The sequence below is a fragment of the Salmo salar genome, chromosome ssa14, assembly GCF_905237065.1.
Source record: "Salmo salar chromosome ssa14, Ssal_v3.1, whole genome shotgun sequence".
NCBI classification, from domain to species: domain Eukaryota; kingdom Metazoa; phylum Chordata; class Actinopteri; order Salmoniformes; family Salmonidae; genus Salmo; species Salmo salar.
In genome coordinates, this window is record NC_059455.1 from 8238572 (window position 1) to 8258010 (window position 19439).

Genomic DNA, 19439 nt, shown 5'->3' on the forward strand with positions numbered 1-19439 from the left:
ATATTTCATCACTGAAAATGTCTGTTCACATACATAGGTTGACCCAAACAGTAAAAACATCTTGTGAGCATGACTCCTAATCTTTGGAAAGTTTTGTTCATTGAGAGATGCATAGAACCTCGCCAGTGACATTGTTTTGAATAGTTCTCCAATCACTGCATCAGACTGAAGATCGATAAGCTCAAGTTGCAGGTCAGTGGGAGCATTATCCACATTGACGGTGAAATGAGAAGAAACCAACAGCATGTCATTTTCCAACACTTTGAAATCCTCAAAACGATGAGAAAACTCACCATTCAAAGCATGCAGCAGCGATTTATACTTCTCCCTCTGGTCATCTGATAGGGAACAGACTAGTAGTGTCGGAAGGTGGGTGAGATTGTTGGCTTTTACTTGGCGGATCAGGAGGAGTAATTTTCCCTTAAAGAATGTTTAATTGACTCTGCAGCAATACTTTGCCCCAACAAGAAAGAGCTGTTTGAAAATATTTCCCTTTTTGAGTTTGAGTTTTTGCAAATGAAAGGAAAATATGTGGTTTCCCTCAAATGCAAGATAAGGAATGGTTGGCTGATTTTGCCTTAACTGTGGACATCATGGCCTTACTGAATGAACTGAATTCCAAACTCGAAGGGAGGGGCCTGTTTGCACATCAGATGTACAGCCATCTCACATTTGTGTGGTAGGGGAGATCTGCATGACCCGACTCTCTCTTCCAAAAGTGAGACAAACTGCCTGTGGTTTAAAGATTTAGCTCTTATGAAGTTTACCACTTTAGTAACTGTATCCACAATATGGTTCATTTTCAGAACACATTTACAGAGCATCTCCTGATGAATAATGCAATGCAGGAAAATAATTTTCTGATCTGGGTTGAACTCAGCTACTTGAGCTTGTATCCTTTTCAAAAGGCAAAACGTTTTTTCCTGTCAAGTTTGGGCACCCATCAGTGGTCACACTGGATAACTTTTCAAAACTCAGTCCCAGCTTTGCCACACACTTATTAACCTCCAATAAATCTTTCCCTGTGGTTGTGCTCTTCATTGACTGCACTGAAGCAAGCTCCTCTGTAATTTCAAAGCCTGAGATTATGCCTCGTAAGAATATCGACAACTGCACCGTGTCACGTGCATCACTGCTCTCATCCAGGACCAAGGAGAAATCCTTTACATTATCTTTCAACGGTTGTTCCATAGTCTCTGCAATGTCCTCAATACGCCGTGTCACTGTTCATCTTGACAAGGAAATATTTTCAAACAGCTCTTTCTTGTTGGGGCAAAGTATTTCTGCAGTCAATGAAACATTCTTTAATGAATTCACCCTCAGCGAATGGCTTGTTTAGCAATTTTGTGGGACAGTACATATAGTTGAAGTTCGGAAGTTTACATACACTTAGGTTGGAGTCATTAAAACTCATTTTTCAACCACTCCACAAATTTCTTGTTAACAAACTATAGTTTTGGCAAGTCAGTTAAGACATCACTTCCTGCATGACACAAGTAATTTTTCCAACAATTGTTTACAGACAGATTATTTCACTTATAATTCACTGTATCACAATTCCAGTGGGTCAGAAGTTTACATACACTAAGTTGACTGTGCCTTTAAACAGCTTGGAAAATTCCAGAAAATGATGTCATGGCTTTAGAAGCTTCTGATAGGCTAATTGACATAATTTGAGTCAATTGGAGGTGTACATGTGGATGTATTTCAAGGCCTACCTTCAAACACAGTGCCTCCTTGCTTGACATCATGGGAAAATCAAAAGAAATCAGCCAAGACCTCAGAAAATAAATTGTAGACCTCCACAAGTCTGGTTCATCCTTGGGAGCAATTTCCAAATGCCTGAAGGTACCACGTTCATCTGTACAAACAATAGTACGCAAGTATAAACACCATGGGACCAGGCAGCCATCATACCGCTCAGGAAGGAGACGCGTTCTGTCTCCTAGAGATGAACGTACATTGGTGCGAAAAGTGCAAATCAATCCCAGAACAACAGCAAAGGACCTTCTGAAGATGCTGGAGGAAACAGGTACAAAAGTATCTATATCCACAGTAAAACGAGTCCTATATCGACATAACCTGAAAGGCCGCTCAGCAAGGAAGAAGCCACTGCTCCAAAACAACACAAAAAAGCCAGACTACGGTTTGCAACTGCACATGGGGACAAAGATTGTTATTTTTGGAGAAATGTCCTCTGGTCTGCTGAAACAAAAATAGAACTGTTTGGCCATAATGACCATCGTTATGTTTGGAGGAAAAAGGGGGAGGCTTGCAAGCCATAGAACACCATCCCAAACGTGAAGCACGGGGGTGGCAGCATCATGTTGTGGGGGTGCTTTGCTGCAGGAGGGACTGGTGAATTTTACAAAATAGATGGCATCATGAGGGAGGAAAATGATGTAGATATATTGAAGCAACATCTCAAGACATCAGTCAGGAAGTTAAAGCTTGGTCGCAAATGGGTCTTCCAAATGAACAATGACCCCAAGCATACTTCCAAAGTTGTGGCAAAATGGCTTAAGGACAACAAAGTCAAGGTATTGGAGTGGCCATCACAAAGCCCTGACCTCAATCCAATAGAACATTTGTGGGCAGAACTGAAAAAGTGTGTGCGAGCAAGGAGGCCTACAAACCTGACTCAGTTACACCAGCTCTGTCAGGAGGAATGAGCCAAAATTCACCCAACTTATTGTGGGAAGCTTGTGGAAGGCTACCTGAAACGTTTGACCCAAGTTAAACAATTTAAAGGCAATGCTACCAAATACTAATTGAGTGTATGTAAACTTCTGACCCACTGGGAATGTGATGAAAGAAATAAAAGCTGAAATAAATAATTCTCTCTACTATTATTCTGATATTTCACATTCTTAAATTAAAGTGGTGATCCTAACAGACCTAAGACAGTACATTTTTACTCAGATTAAATGTCAGGAATTGTGAAACTGAGTTTAAATGTATTTGGCTGAGGTGTATGTAAACTTCCGACTTCAACTGTTGCTAGCTCTCGCAATTATGTCATTTGCTGAATGCAGTTTTGTGAAAAGTCCTTGCTGCTTTTGCAACTGAGACAGCAGCTCTTTCGATGCACTTGCCCTCTGCTCAGAAGACATATTCCTATATTTCTCTGCATGCTTCATCTGGAAGTGTCATGATTTTCATGTTGTAGTCTTTCAAGACAGCGATGCTCTCTTTGCAGACTAAGCACACAGCTTTCCCTGATACCTCAAATAAAGAAATATTTCGATGTCCACTCTTACTGGAACACCCTACATTCATTGTCTACTTTCCTTTTATTTTAAAAACAAATTTTGCTCAATTTCTAGCTAGCTACTATTTGTAACTGTGAAGTGTGTGTCAGCCTGTCAGTCACTGTCTGTCCTTGTGGAGTTATTTATACGTGCCTACAAAATAAATGTCCAACAAGCGGTGGGAGTTAAATCATTACACAAAGGCGAGTATTCATTCGGCTTTTAATTTGAACAACAAATCCTTTTTTCAAAACTATACTATCGCAAATTCTTTATGTGATCTGAGCATGATTCCGCGGGCAGTATTGAATCAGGTCGCGGGCCGCATATGGCCCCCGGGCCTGCCTTTGCCCAGCCCTGTACTAGACTATTGATATGCAGCCACAGTGCGTGTCCTAAAGGTGAAATGTTGAAGGTGCCCCCTGGGGATTGGCGGAAGGCGAAGGGGTAAAGTCCCCTTGGGCAGTGGTGGAAAAAGTACACAATTGTCATAGTTGAGTAAAAATAAAGATACCTTAATAGAAAATTACTTAAGTAAAAGTGAGTTATTGAGTACAAGTCTATAAGCATTTGTTTTTTAATATACTTAAGATACAAAAGTAAAAAGTATAAATTGTTTCAAAATGTCTTATACTGTATGAAACAAACCAGATTGCGCCATTTTCTTGTTGTTTTTTAAATTTATTTACCGATAGCGAGGAGCACACTCCAACATAATTTACAAATGAAGCATGTGTTTAGTGAGTCCGCCAGATCAGAAGCAGTAGGGATGACCAGGGATGTTCTCTTGATGAGTGTGTGAATTAAACCCCTTTCCAGTACTTTTGGGTGTCAGGGAAAATGTATGGAGTAAAAAGTACATTATTTTCTTTAGGAAAGTAGTAAAGTAAAAGTTGTCAAAAATATAAATAGTAAAGTAAAGTACAGATACCCCCAAAAACGACTTAAGTAGTACTTTCAAGTATTTTTACTTAAGTACTTTACACCACTGTCCGCGGGCGTACATAATGACATCGCACGGTTTTCGTAGTAACAGGAACTGCAAGAAGTCAGCCATCATGGCGCAGAGATCCGGGTGCTCCGCCTTCAACTCCTCCTGTAACACACACGTCATGTCAGAAACTTGGGCGTTAGTGGTTTGAAAGTTAGGGGCTAGGCCAGGGTGTAGGGAAAAACAATGTCACCTTTCTGTCCAATAAATTGGAGTGCATCTGCATGTCCTCCTTCAACACCAGATGCCTCAACTCAAACACTGGCTTATAATCCCTCACCTATGACACACAAAATCCTAAACATGGAAATAGGTGAACACTCCTAATAGTGTGTTTACCTGTGTATGTGTGTACCTGTGTGTATTTGGGGTGAGAACATCAAGAGCCTTATGTTGGAGAGCCCACCTGCACTCAGCTGGCCATGTGCCTAAACAGGAACAGGATATGACATCACAAAGGGAGAAGGAGATGGCTGGAGCAGTGGTGACCTGTTTGTAAATATAATATATGAATCGAGCGAATTGTATAAGTAAAAGTGTTGTCCTCTTACCTGTCGGTAGGAAGTAGCAGTGCCAAAACTGCCAAGTGGCTGGGCTGTGGGATAGCCTTCCCTGTGGCTCAGTTGGTAGAGCATGGTGTTTGCAACGCCAGCATGGTGTGTGCAATGCCAGGGTTGTGGGTTCGATTCCCACGGGGGCCCAGTACACACAAAAAAAAAGTATGAAATGTATGCATTCACTACTGTAAGTCGCTCTGGATAAGAGTGTCTGCTAAATGACTAAAACGTAAATGTAATGTCCTCCACTGAGTCCACTGTCCTCTCCATCCCAAACATCTCCAGATTCATAGACAGGTGGGCTGTTTGAAAACTGAAACAGTACACAGACTTAGAACATCCAACTGTCAGACTCTCCCCCAAAATGTCCTCCTCCACCTGTGCCTCTCGCCTATCTCATCCCCTCGGTGTTACCGGTGATGGCTCCCTGTACCACATGGAGTGTTGTGATAGGTCCAAGGCTGTGTGATTGCAGCAGTATGCTCCCTGCGGCTGGCCCTCTCCTCTCCACAGTCACCTTGAACTCTCCCAGCTCTCCACTCCCCTCGGACACTGAAAGTCTTCAAACACACTACAGTGCTACGCCACCGCGGTCCCTACATAGAGCACACACACAAACACTCAATTCAAGTAGCTATCAAGCAAAAACATCAGCTAGTAGCCAAGTAAATAAGCTGTGTATAAATGATTAGCTAGCCATCTTTTTCACAGTGACACACAATAGCAAGTAGCAAGCCCACTGGTACAGTAACATAACAGTAGTGTTAAATAGCTAGTCAATAGAATATGTTAACTATCTTTTCCACAGACACACAAACCCATACTAACATTAGCTAGATAGCAAGTAGCAAGCCTACTGGTGCAGTAACATTACATTAGCTAGCTAGCTTCAAATGCTAGCTAGAGTATTTTGTTGACTTGAGTGCCCAGCTGCTAGGGTAATGCTAGCTACCATTATCAAGCCACTCAACTGGCTAGTTTGTCTAGCCACAAACAGTTGTGATCATTTGGCCATGAACACAAATTACATTCACTGTGTGAGATGAGATCACTGTGCTATAATAAGAACGAGCAGGTCCCGGACGAGAGTGTGAGTGATTTCCATAGTTTTTCCTTCTGTGTGAGCATGTGACACACTCGTCCATGTAACAACATGAATTTAAAATGTTAATAATTTCGGTCGAGTGATGGAGAAAAAAGTAAACTAATAAAAATGAGGAAAAAAATTACCTTGAAAGACAATTTATGTAAAATTGAAATGGATATATTTGGCACAAAGGTGATGTGTCTCTTTAGGAATTGTTTTTCTGGGATCGGCATCAATTAAACTACAGTATCGCCAATCGGAACCCTGGTCCCTTAGTCTATGCTGCGAATCTGCATTGTAGTGGTGCATGGGTCAGCTGTTTATTCACCCGCACCCGCTCACAATTGCTGATAGTAATAACCCATCCTGATGCAAGAAGTACAGGTGCTGCAGCACCCCCTGGTGGTGATGGTAAAACTGCAAGAATTTGTGCTGTTGGAATAAATAAAAAATACTCAACTATTTTTATGTTGCATTATTGATATGATAATGGGATTGGTAGGGGAGAGAAAAATATATATGGGCCTCATTCTGCATTGAGAGCTCTCAGCAGTGTTTTGTAAGTGGTGTGCTCATGATATGCTCCTATCTATTCAGTTGTGGGGGTTTGGAGTTGGACTGCTGTATGATAGACAGTTTAGTTTGAGTTAAGTCACGTCTCTCTTTCTCCTATGTCCCTCTCCCCTTGTGGTGGATATCAAGTGCTCTGGAGCTTCTCTCGCAATCATTTTACACTATTTTGTTTTGTTTACAATTCTAAACCTGGAGAAAGAGGAATGGGAACATAGCATTCTCTCGCCCTTGGCTCACAGGTCTGTCCTGCCCTTGTCAAACACTTAGGTGTTATCGCCCACTAGTCTTGCAAGCAACAAAGCGCTGGGCGCCGCACAGCAAGTGGTGCTTCCGCCCGGATCGAGGTGTGCGCTTTTCTCCGCGATGGATCGCATAGGAACAATCTAAGTTACAACACCCTTCTCGTTATCGCTCGCTCTCACACGTTGTAGTTATGCAGTAGACCTACAAAGGAAAGTGCGCTCTGTTCACATCCGTCTATTCTTAGGTGGCGCTAGTTTCAATTTGTGAGTTTAAAGTTTGAGGAAGCTTACAATTTATCCTAACATTTCTACTGATCTGTGTGCCAGTTATGATTTTCATATGCGCATTTCAATAATACCATCTCAAAATCATTGTCACGTGGTTAATACAAATCGGAATTAAAACGATAAAAAATCTCAAAGTTACAATGCCACTTACGCGAGAGCACCAGATTTTGCTATATGGACACTGATTGGACCGTGATCCATTGGCGGCTAAAGAAATGAGCGCATGGAACTAAGATATAGCCTAGGCCAATGTAGCAGTAGGTCTATAACTTCCATTGTCAACTAAGTCAAAATGCATAAAGCTGACAAATAAAAATCACAAAATATCCTTATAAATACAGGTTCTTTGGTGGTGAGTTAATTAAGACAATCAGACATCCCCTAATAGGCACTTTCCTAGATTTGCAGGCAGCAGGCCAAGTACTTCTATGAGTGCTCAGGCGCGCAAGCTCCGTCATCATTAAGACAGAGAAACCTGCCACATGCTCATTGATTACATTGGGCCGCTCTAAACAAAACACAATGAAGAAGTAGACAACTCGTAAATAACGGTACGAAATAAACTAAAACTTGTTTCTCACAAGTGTAGCAGATTATGAACTCTGCAAACAGCGTTTCCACGTCGAGAATGGGAACGGTAAATTACTCTAGGCCTAATTAATCCATGCATTAACGTAAACAAATGACAAGGATTAACGGTAAATGTACTACTTGTGACATTGTAATGGGGAATTGATACAAACAATCAAAGGGCAAACAATTAATGCGCAAGACTTGGCGGGAGACAGCTCATTCTGGAGACACACCAATATCGCCACCACACACCCCTCCCCCTCTTCTCTCAACATTTCAAATTATCTTCACATATATTTTATATGCATTACTTTTCACTGACAGCCGCATCTCAATGATCAGCTAATGCCTATTGCCATGGCACGCGCGCAGCCCAAATTGCGGGCCTCCCAACTAGGCTTACACACTTGTGTGTCACTTTCGTAGTATGAAGGAGACCAAGGCGCAGCATGTATATCGTTCCACATCTTTATTTATATGTGAAACTATGCAAGACATACAATAAACTATAAGCAAAACATCAAACCGTGATGGAGAGGTGCAACATGCACAAACTCAAAAATAATCTCCCACAAACAAAGGTGGGAAAAACAACTGCTTAAATATGATCCCCAATTAGAGACAACGATGACCAGCTGCCTCTAATTGGGGATCATCCAAAAACCCCAACATAGAAAAACAGAAACTAGAACCAAACATAGGGGGGGAAAAAACTAGATAAACCCCCCCAGTCACGCCCTGACCTACTCTACCATAGAAAATAAGAGCTCTCTATGGTCAGGATGTGACAGTAGCTCCCCCAAAAGGTGCGGACTCCGACTGCAAAACCTGCAACCAAAAGGGAGGGTTAGGGGGGTGTCTAGTGTTGGTGGCGGTTCTGGTGCAGGACGAAGAACATTCTCATCCGGCGGATCCTCCCGCATCGGAGGCGGTTCTGGTGCGGGACGAAGAACCCTCTCATCCTGCGGATCCGCCAGCATAGGAGGCGGCTCTGGTGCAGGACGAAGAACCCTCTCATCCTGCGAACCTGCCAGCATCGGTGGAGGCTCCGGACTGCGGGCCGTCTCAGGAGGCTCCGGGCTGCGGGCCGTCTCAGGAGGCTGCGGGCCGTCTCAGGAGGCTCCGGGCCGTCTCAGGAGGTTCCGGACTGCGGGCCGTCTCAGGAGGTTCCGGACTGCGGGCCGTCTCACGAGGTTCCTTGACTGGGAACTGTCGCCGGAAGCTCCGGACTGGGAACTGTCGCCGGAAGCTCTGGACTGGAAACTGTCGCCTGAAGCTCTGGACTGGAAACTGTCACCGGAAGTGCTGGACTGGAAACTGTCGCCGGAAGTGCTGGACTGGAAACTGTTGCCGGAAGCTCTGGAACGGGAAGGCGCACTGGAGGCCTGATGCGTGGGGCTGGCACAGGTGGCGCCAGACTGGTAACACGCACCTCAGGGCGAGTGCGGAGAGCAGGCACAGGACGCACCTGACTGAGGACACGCACTTCAGGGAGAGTGCGAGGAGGAGGCACAGGACGTACTGGGCTGTGGAGGTGCACTGGAGACCTGGTGCGTAGAACCGGTGCAGGATATACTGGACCGTGGAGGCGCACTGGAGGTCTGGAGCATAGAGCTGGCACAACCCGTCCTGGCTCAACGCTCACTTTAGCCCGACAAGTGCGGGGCGCTGGCACAGGACGAACTGGGCTGTGAATGCGCACTGGCGAAACAGTGCGTAGAGCTGGCGCAGGATATCCTGGACCGAGGAGGCGTACTGGAGACCAGGAGCGCTGAGCCGGCACAACCCGTCCTGGCTGAATGCTCACTTTAGCCCGGCAAATGCGGGGCACAGGCACAGTGCGCACCGGGCTATGAATGCGCACTGGAGATCACCGCATAACACGGTGCCTGACTGGTCACACGCTAAGCACGGGGAGTTGGCTCAGGTCTAAACCCTGACTCTGCCAATCTCCCTCTGTGCCCCCCCCCCCAATTTTTGGGGGGCACTGCCTCTCGGGCTTCCGTCGTTGCCGTGCTAATTAATCGTATCGTCGCCGTTCCTCTCTCGCTGTCTCCGCTTGCTTCCATGGCAGGATCTTGTCCCCTGCCATTACCTCCTCCCAGGTCTAGGATGTCCTCCACTCCCTTTTCTCCCGGGCCCAGGATCTCTACTCCTCCAGGGCACGCTGCTTGGTCCTTTGGTAGTGGGAGATTCTGTCACGTTTGTCGTATGAAGGAGACCAAGGCGCAGCGTGCGTATCGTTCCACATCTTTATGTGAAACTATGCAAGACATACAATAAACTATAAGCAAAACAACAAACCGTGACGAAGAGGTGCAACATGCACTAACTAAAAAATAATCTCCCACAAACAAAGGTGGGAAAAACAACTACTTAAATATGATCCCCAATTAGAGACAACGATGACCAGCTGCCTCTAATTGGGGATCATCCAAAAAAAACAACATAGAAAAACAGAAACTAGAACCACACAACATAGAAATAAACTAGATAAACCACCCAGTCACGCCTTGACCTACTCTACCATAGAAAACAACCTCTCTATGGTCAGGACGTGACATTGTGGTTTGAAACAATCCACAGCGTTAAAAAAAAAAGCTCAATGATTTTCTTTCTTTCTTCATAGACAGAACTAATTAGACCTATATAATTTGGCAAATGTATTTTAATTTACTTTAGGCTGATACTGTTACCGAATATTGTTCTATGCATAGGCTACTTAGGCTTAGGAATTGTATTGTATGGTTAGCCTGCAAATACTTTATTAGGCTATAAAGGTGATTTTTCAACCCCTGCACTCAGCACCCCCCACTTAAAAAAATCTTCCTGCTGCTATGCAAGATAGCACCTCAACAGCAGGCCTATCTAACTGCACATTCAGCATTCTCTCAAGATGCTGAAAGAAATCATTTCTCCACTCCTGTTCCCAAATGAAAGTGTTGCCTACATTTGGTGTAATATTAAGTCTACGTGAGAGGTTAAAGTCAATAGTCAATATAGTCAATGTCCAGATTTCAGTTTACGTTTAACCCATCTGAACAGTAGGCTACAGTTCCCTTGACGTGCCAAAGGCCTATCTGAAATCCCCGTCTTGTCACTGTCGACTTTGTATAGCGCCTCACAATCGTCACGCATAACCTGCACTGCAATCATACTCTTTTACCACCAAATATTTCCCAAACATTACTTTTCTGGCCTTCTCTTCATTTTTCAGCTCTCCATTTCGCAGCTTTTCCCTTTAAAATTCAACTCTGACATTGTCATTTTTGTCTCCGTGGACCTACGTTAACTTCCCAAAAACATTGGGCATGTAGGCTATTTGAGTCAACCCGTGCATCACTACTGCATTGACCTATGATGACCACATAGTAGCCTGTAGCCTACAATGTCATTTTGGAGGCAGACTGCAGACAGCATATCACTAGAACCAACAAACTGAAGCAGAATATTTAAAAACAATTATGAAAAGGCTTATATGTTTACGTTGTCAAATGTCAAACTTCTCAAAATACATTTTCGTATAAAATAGTAGCTAATCTTACAGATCTGGGCCCGGTTTCCCGATAGCAATGAATTTAGGTTTAGGGCTACTAGTGTATAAATGATGCATCTTTCCTACAACTGCTGAAGATGTAGGCCTGGCCTCCCGAGTGGCGCAGCAGTGTAAACAGACACTGTTTATCATCACGCACGTTAGGCTATACATGAAATAGCCTATATTGAGAGAAATTACAGACATGAACTTTATAGCCATTTCTACCTCATTGCTACATATTGTACATGTAGTACATATGTTCTGTCTTCACAGGCTACATTTCTTAACATGTATCACATTTTTTATGTTATTCATCTTATTCGTGTGTAGGCTCCTCCACATCCCAAATTAATAATATTATGTGTACATTTTGTAAAGGGAAATACCGCCACTCTCACTACTTGCTATCATGTAGGCGGTCTTTGTAAATACGAATTTGATCTTAACTGACTTGTTAAATAAAGGTTAAATAAAATAAATAAATAAAGGACACCTTCTGCCGAAGCAAGCGCAAAAATATGGTTCATATCAGGTTTTCCCAACCCTATCCTCAAACTGGCACACCTGATACAATTCATCAAGCCTTTGACTAGTCAGGTCTGCCAGTTTAGGGTTAAAACTAAAATGTGTAACTTCTGCCGGGGCCTGGGGAGAGGCTTGGGTAACACGATACCATCTAGGATAGACGCGCCCCTCTTCACAACCTGGGCTCTTCCACACATTCTAAATCCGACTGGTGAACTATGGTGAAGCTTCGACATATTTTACGAACCTTTTCAAACTATTGTCACACGTTTGAGACGTTTATAGGCGTCGAATCACGGTGAAGGTGAGTTCGAGGGTCGTTTGGCGCCTTTGCAGAAGACAATAGATGAGCTGACACCGCAGGTGACTAGCGGCACCGACTTACCTGTTGCTTGCCGCCCACATACCGTAGGTGTCGGCCCTGGTTTATTGTGTGTGGCACGAGGTAGAGGAGCGTGCGGAGTTGACGAATCCGAGAGCAGCGGGAAGATGAGGACAGCATGGCTTTGTTTCGTGTTCCTGGGGATGATGCTGCTGGGAATTGAGGCGAAGGATGTAAGCATCATACCATGTTCATGACATGCTTTTTCACTGAATATTATTGAAAAAGAAAACTGTAAGGCAGTGTTTCCCAACTGGCTAGGCGCAGGTGATTTTTTTTTGGTCCACCCAAATCTTGGTTGGACATAAGACTAAAAACATCCGCAAATCAGCTCCAAGTGATTTTAATTTTAGAAATCTGTTCCAAAGTATTCCCACTCATAATATACACATGTGATTATATACACATGTCAGCAACATTTGAAGTGATTGTTTTAGTCAAACATTATATGCTTGGGCTTCTTGCTGTCAATTTGTAGTCTACAAATTAGACTATTTGCAATTATGTTCTGGCTCCTTGACCATCTGCTCAAGAAAAAAATCAGCCAGTGCCCCCACATATTGACTCTGTACCGGTACCCCCTGTATATAGCCTCTCTACTGTTATTTTACTGCTGCTCTTTAATAATTGCTTATTTTTACTGATCTATTTTTTACTTAACAGTTATTTTTCTTAAAACTGCATTGTTGGTTAATGGCTTGTATCTCAGAGGAATTTGGAACTACAGTAATTGTTTTCCATGCCGAAACCAGATGACATGTCACTAAACAACAGGGACACACTAGAGATTCATGGATAGTGGGGCTAAGTCCCTCTTAGGGGAGTCTGGGCATACTGCCCCAGGATTTTTTTTAAAGCCCCCAAAACGTCTTTTCATCATGTATTTTTAGAGTAACAACTTGTGTAAAATCTATCAAAATAAGGTTATTTTTGATCAAGGATGGCTAAAAGTATACCTGTATCATAGTTTGTGTTAGACACTGATCTAATATGACTTAATTAAATTCTATCCAAATAAAAAAATGAAAGTCCACTCTGTCCACATCCATCCAACAAAAGGCACAAAAATGAGAGAGAGAGAGATGGGAAGACATGCAGGTCATATTATACCATTACAAAAACTCTTTGTTAAGTTTCACCCTTTTGTTAATTGTTGCTCAAAATTAACCCAATAATTCAGACACATGGAACATTTTAACCAGTATCATCCACAATGGGGCAAAACTAAATTCAACTAATGAGCTAAATAAAATAAATGAAATAAAAATCTAATCAAATTTTATTAGTCACATGCGCCGAATACAACAGGTGTAGACCTTACAGTGAAATGCTTACTTACGAGCCCCTAACCAACAATGCAGATTCAAAAAAATATGGATAAGAATAAGTGATAAAAGTAACAAGTAATGAAAGAGCAGCAGTAAAATAACAATAGCGAGACTATATACAGGTGGGTACCGATACAGAGTCAATGTGAGGGGGCACCAGTTAGTTGAGGTAGTATGTACATGTAGGTAGAGTTATTAAAGTGACTATGCATAGATGACAACAGAGAGTAGCAGTGGTGTAAAGAGGGGGTGGGGGGCACTGCATATAGTCTGGGTAGCCATTTGACTAGATGTTCAGGAGTCTTATGGCTTGGGTGTTGAAGCAGTTTAGAAGCCTCTTGGACCTAGACTTGGCGCTCCGGTACCGCTTGCCGTATGGTAGCAGAGAGAACAGTCTATGACTAGGGTGACTGGAGTCTTTGACAATTTTTAGGGCCTTCCTCTGACACCGCCTGGTATAGAGGTCCTGGTTGGCAGGAAGCTTGGCCCCAGTGATGTACTGGGCCGTTCGCACTACCCTCTGTAGTGCCTTGCGGTCAGAGGCCGAGCAGTTGCCATACCAGGCAGTGATGCAACCAGTCAGGATGCTCTCGATGGTGCAGCTGTAGAACCTTTTGAGGATCTGAGGACCCATGCCAAATCTTTTCAGTCTCCTGAGGGGCAATAGGTTTGGTCGTGCCCTCTTCATGACTGTCTTGGTGTGCTTGGACCATGTTAGTTTGTTGGTGATGTGGACATCAAGGAACTTCAAGCTCTCAACCTGCTCCACTGCAGCCCCATCGATGAGAATGGGGCGTGCTCTGTCCTCTTTTTCCTGTAGTCCACAATCATCTCCTTTGTCTTGATCACGTTTAGAGAGAGAGGTTGTTGTCCTGGCACCACATGGCCAGGTCTCTGACCTCCTCCCTACAGGCTGTCTTGTCATTGTCGGTGATCAGGCCTACCACTGTTGTGTCATCGGCAGATTTAATGATGGTGTTGGAGTTGTACCTGGCCGTGCTGTCATGAGTGAACAGGGAGTACAGGGGGGGACTGAGCCCTGAGGGGCCCCTGTGTTGAGGATCACCGAGGCGGATGTGTTGTTACCTACCCTTACCACCTGGGGGTGGCCTGTCAGGAAGTCCAGGATCCAGTTGCAAAGGGAGGTGTTTAGTCCCAGGGTCTTTTAGCTTATTGATGAGCTTTGAGGGCACTATGGTGTTGAATGCTGAGATGTAGTCAATGAATATCATTCTCACATAGGTGTTCCTTTTGTCCAGGTGGGAAAGGGCAGTGTGGAGTGCAACAGAGGTTGTATCATCTGTGGATCTGTTAGGGCGGTATGCAAATTGGAGTGTCTGGGTGTAGGGTGTCTGGGATGATGGTGTTGATGTGAGCCATGACCAGCCTTTCAAAGCACTTCATGGCTACAGACGTGAGTGCTACGCGTCAGTAGTCATTCAGGCAGGTTACTTTAGTGTTCTTCGGCACAGGGGCTATGGTGGTCTGCTTAAAACATGTTGGTATTACAGACTCGGACAGGGAGAGGTTGAAAATGTCAGTGAAGACACTTTCCAGTTGGTCAGCGCATGCTCACAGTACACGTCCTTGTAATCCATCTGGCCCTGCGGCCTTGAGAATGTTGACCTGTTTAAAGGTCTTACTCACATCGGCTGCGGAGACCGTAATCACACAGTCTTCCAGAACAGCGGGTGCTCTCATGCATGTTTCAGTATTATTTGCCTCAAAGCGAGCATCGAAGTATTTTAGCTCGTCTGGTAGGCTCGTGTCACTGGGCAGCTCTCGGCTGTGCTTCCCTTTGTAGTCCGTAATGGTTTGCAAGCCCTGCCACATCCGACGAGCCTCAGAGTTGGTGTAGTATGACTCGATCTTAGTCCTGTATTGATACTTTTCCTGTTTTATGGTTCGTCGGAGGGCATAGCAGGATTTCTTGTAAGCTTCCGTTTTAGTGTCCCGCTCCTTGAAAGCAGCAGCTCTAGCCTTTAGCTCAGTGTGGATGCTGCTTGTAATACATGGCTTCTGATTGGGGTATGTATGTACGGTCACTGTGGTGACGACATCATCGATGCACTTATTGATGAAGCCAATGACTGATGTGGTGTACTCCTCAATACCATCGGAGGAATCCCAGAACATATTCCAGTCTGTGCTAGCAAAACAGTCCTGTAGCTTAGCATATGCTTCCTCTGACCACTTTTTATTGATCTAGTCACTGGTGCTTCCTGCTTTAATTTTTGCTTGTAAGTAGGAATCAGGAGGATAGCATTATGGTCAGATTTGCCAAATGGAGGGTGAGGGAGAGCTTTGTATGCATCTCTGTGTGTGGAGAATAGGTGGTCCAGAGTTCTTTTTCCTCTAGTTGCATATTTAACATTTAACATTTACATTTAAGTCATTTAGCAGACGCTCTTATCCAGAGCGACTTACAAATTGGTGCATTCACCTTGTGATATCCAGTGGAACAACCACTTTACAATAGTGCATCTAAATCTTTTAGGGGGGGGGGGGGGGGTTAGAAGGGTTACTTTATCCTATCCCAGGTATTCCTTAAAGAGGTCGGGTTTCAGGTGTCTCCGGAAGGTGGTGATTGACTCCGCTGTCCTGGCGTCGCGAGGGAGCTTGTTCCACCATAGGGGTGCCAGAGCAGCGAACAGTTTTGACAAAACACACAAAACACAATCGTCTGGGGGCACATAAAACGTCTGCCTTCTTCTCCAGCGCCATCTTACAAAAACAACTGAAACATTTAATCAGATAAAGTAAGATCCCAAACAAATATTACAACCTATATCACAGAACTGCTCCTCCTGCTTCTCTCTTTTGATGCTTATTTTGTGGGTGGACGCATCAAAGTGTACCTCCTATTTTTAAAGGTGGCAAAGCAGTCAATGACACTATTGTGGCTTAATGGCCCAAGCACTTCACCCTCAATGGACATCGCTGCAAGACTTGCAAGCCTTTTCTGACCCATTGTCTTACGCAACCAGGAATGCAGCCGGCGCTGTGCTCTTCAGAAAGAAAGGAAACACATCATCCAGGAGGTTATGCACAGCAAGCATATCTTTGGGAGGATATCCAGCCTCTCTTTTCCGGGCAAGAAAGTTTCTGGCCACCAATATCTCTTTTGTTTTAAAATCAATACTGTGGTGCTTGGCAAACTCAGTTAAGCATGATGTATCTAGGATGTTTTTGGAGTTGGGGCTACATGCCTGTATGCCTTTGAGCAGACCTGCATCTACAGTCGAGAATCACTGTGTCACGATCGTCGTAAGAACATTCAGACCAAAGCGCAGCGTGAAATCGGCAATAAAGAATAATAAACAATAAAGAACAAACGAAACGTGACGTTCTGGAGTGCTCACAGGCAAATTCACAAAAACAAAACACAGTGGGAAAATGGCTGCCTAAATATGATCCCCAATCAGAGACAACGATAAACGGCTGCCTCTGATTGGGAACCATACCAGGCCAACATTGTTTTATTTCTATCTAGATTACCCACCCTAGTCACACCCCGACCTAACCAAAATAGAGAATAAAAGGCTCTCTATGGTCAGGGCGTGACAGTACCCCCCCAAAGGTGCGGACTCCGGCCGCAAAACCTGACTCTATAGGGGAGGGTCCGGATGGGCATCTAGCGTCGGTGGCGGCTCCGGTGCGGGGCGAAGTATCCACTCCACTCACGGATCCACCAGCATTGGTGGCGACTCTGGTGCAGGACTTTGCCCCCGTCCAGACCACCAGCCGGGTATAACGCTGTGCCCGGACTGGGCCTCGGCGCAGAGGAGGACCCCGGCCATGGAGCTGGGTTGAACGCCGCACCCGGACTGGGCACCGGGCCGAGGAAGGCTCCGGTGATGGAGCTGAGTTGGCCGCCGTGCCTGGACTGGGCACCGGTGAAAAGGATGCCTCCGGCCCTGGAACGGGACTGGACGCCGTGCCTGGACATCGGCGCAGAGGAAGGCTCCTGCCATGGAGCGGGACTGGACGCCGTGCCTGGACTGGGCACCGGCGCAGAGGAAGGCTCCGGCCTGTGGACCGTCGTAGGAGATTCCGGACTGTGGACCATCGTAGGAGGTTCCGGACTGTGGACCGTCGTAGGAGGTTCTGGACTGTGAACCGTCGCCACAAGCTCTGGACTGTGAACCGTCGCCACAAGCTCTGGACTGTGAACCGTCGCCGGAAGCTCTGGACTGGGAACCGTCGCCGGAAGCTCTGGACTGGGAACCGTCGCCGGAAGCTCTGGACTAGGGACCATCGCCGGAAGCTCTGGACTGGGGACCGTCGCCGGAAGCTCTGGACTGGGGACCGTTGCCAGAAGCTCTGGACTGTTGATGCGCACTGGAGGCCTAGTGTGTGGAGCCGGTACAGGTGGCACGGGACTGGTGACACGCACTTCAGGGCGAGTGCAGGGAGCAGGTACAGGACATGCCGGACTGAGGAGGCGTACTGGAGGCCTGATGCGTGGGACCAACACAGGATGCACCGGACTGGTGACACGCTCTTCAGGGCGAGTGCGAGGAGCTGGCACAGGACATACTGGGCTGTGGAGGCGCACTGGAGACCTGGTGCGTAGTGCCGGCACAAATTGTACCGGAACGATGACACACTTCGCATGGCGAGTGCGGGGAGCTGGCACAGGACGTACTGGGCTGTGGAGGCGCACTGGAGACCTGGTGCGTAGAGCCGGCACAAATTGTACCGGAACGATGACACACTTCGTACGGCGAGTGCGGGGAGCTGGCACAGGACGTACTGGGCTGTGGAGGCGCACTGGAGACCTGGTGCGTAGAGCCGGCACACATGGTACCGGACAAATGATATGCTCCTCAAGGCGAGTGCGGAGAGCTGGCACAGGACGTACAGGGCTGTGGAGGCGTACTGGAGACCTGGTGCGTGGAGCTGGCACAGTTTTTACCAGACTGCTAGCACGCTCCTCAGGACGAGTACAGAGAGCTGACTCAGGTGGCATCAAACAGATAACACGCTCCTTAGGGCGAATGTCGTGCATCATACACCAACACAACAACTCTCTAATTTCTCTCTCCAATTTCTCCATCAACTCACTGACGGTCTCTGACTCTCTCCGTTCACTCTCCTTCAATCTCTCCCTTGTCTCCCAGATTGGCTCTGGTTCGCTCCTCGGCTCCGCCGACCACCCCGTGTGCCCCGGGGGCTGTCCTTTGGGCTTTCCTTGTGGCCGCGAACCCTGGCGTCGTCACTGTCCTCCCTTCTCTCCTTGCGTCTACTGCCAAGGAAGGCGATCCTGTCCTGCCAGGATTTCCTCCCAAGTCCAGGATCCCTTTCCATCCAAAATCTCCTCCCAAGTCCAGGATACTCTCTCCTCCTGGGCACGCTGCTTGGTCCTGTTGTGGTGGGATCTTCTGTCACGATCGTCGTAAGAACATTCAGACCAAAGCGCAGCGTGAAATCGGTTCGACATTTTATTTGAAGTGAAGCGCACAAAAAAACAATAAAGAACAAACGAAACGTGACGTTCTGGAGTGCTCACAGGCAACTTCACAAAAACAAAACAAGATCCCACAAAACACAGTGGGAAAATGGCTGCCTAAATATGATCCCCAATCAGAGACAACGATAAACGGCTGCCTCTGATTGGGAACCATACCAGGCCAACATAGAAATAAAACAACCTTGATTACCCACCCTAGTCACACCCCGACCTAACCAACATAGAGAATAAAAGGCTTTCTATGGTCAAGGTGTGACACACTGGTCAAGCTCACAAACCACCTGTCCAAGCAGGGGAGCAACAACTCTGTTTTCATTGTTTGGGAACATGACAATTCTGTGCCTAAACCCAAGGAGGTCTCCACCACAAAATCTCCCGTTTTCCTTTGTTTGCGCTTTCTTGCTGCATCTGCCTCTGGAATATTGTGAATTTCACAGAGTGCTTTGGTTCTGGCATAAGGTTCTGTGGCAAATGCATCTGTGCGTTTGCCTATCAGTGTGTCACATACAGCTTGTTTGTCACGTTGGTATAAAGGGATCGGGAGACAGGTGCAGGAATGCGCAATATGGGTTTTTATTGACCCAAATTACAGCATGCCATGTAAAGGCACGGGGGACGAAGACCAAACAAA

At 45.7% G+C, this 19439-nt stretch overlaps 1 protein-coding gene and 1 long non-coding RNA gene across 4 annotated transcripts in view; one reads left to right on the top strand and one right to left on the bottom strand.

The window, feature by feature from the left end:
- Positions 1 to 3456: 3456 nt before the first annotated feature.
- On the bottom strand, positions 3457 to 5389 carry LOC106568708 (uncharacterized). Of its 2 annotated transcripts, none has more exons than XR_006758738.1 (3): positions 4794 to 5389; positions 4598 to 4670; positions 3457 to 4347 (listed from the first exon to the last, which is right to left on the bottom strand). It is a non-coding gene; the product is annotated as an uncharacterized lncRNA (long non-coding RNA). The 2 variants fall into 2 exon arrangements; XR_001320383.2 differs by having other exon boundaries at positions 4582 to 4670.
- A 6385-nt stretch (positions 5390 to 11774) lies between these two features.
- The window catches only part of LOC106568707 (collagen alpha-3(IV) chain), a 72915-nt gene continuing 65250 nt past the window's right edge, over positions 11775 to 19439 (top strand). The window contains exons 1-2 of one of the 2 annotated variants that reach the window (XM_014139282.2): positions 11775 to 11929; positions 12038 to 12180. In XM_014139282.2, coding sequence (XP_013994757.2) covers positions 12115 to 12180 — 66 coding nt within the window. In that variant the 5' untranslated portion in view covers positions 11775 to 11929; positions 12038 to 12114. Of the gene's footprint in view, positions 12181 to 19439 lie in introns of both variants that reach the window. The other variant, XM_014139281.2, reaches the window with a different exon arrangement.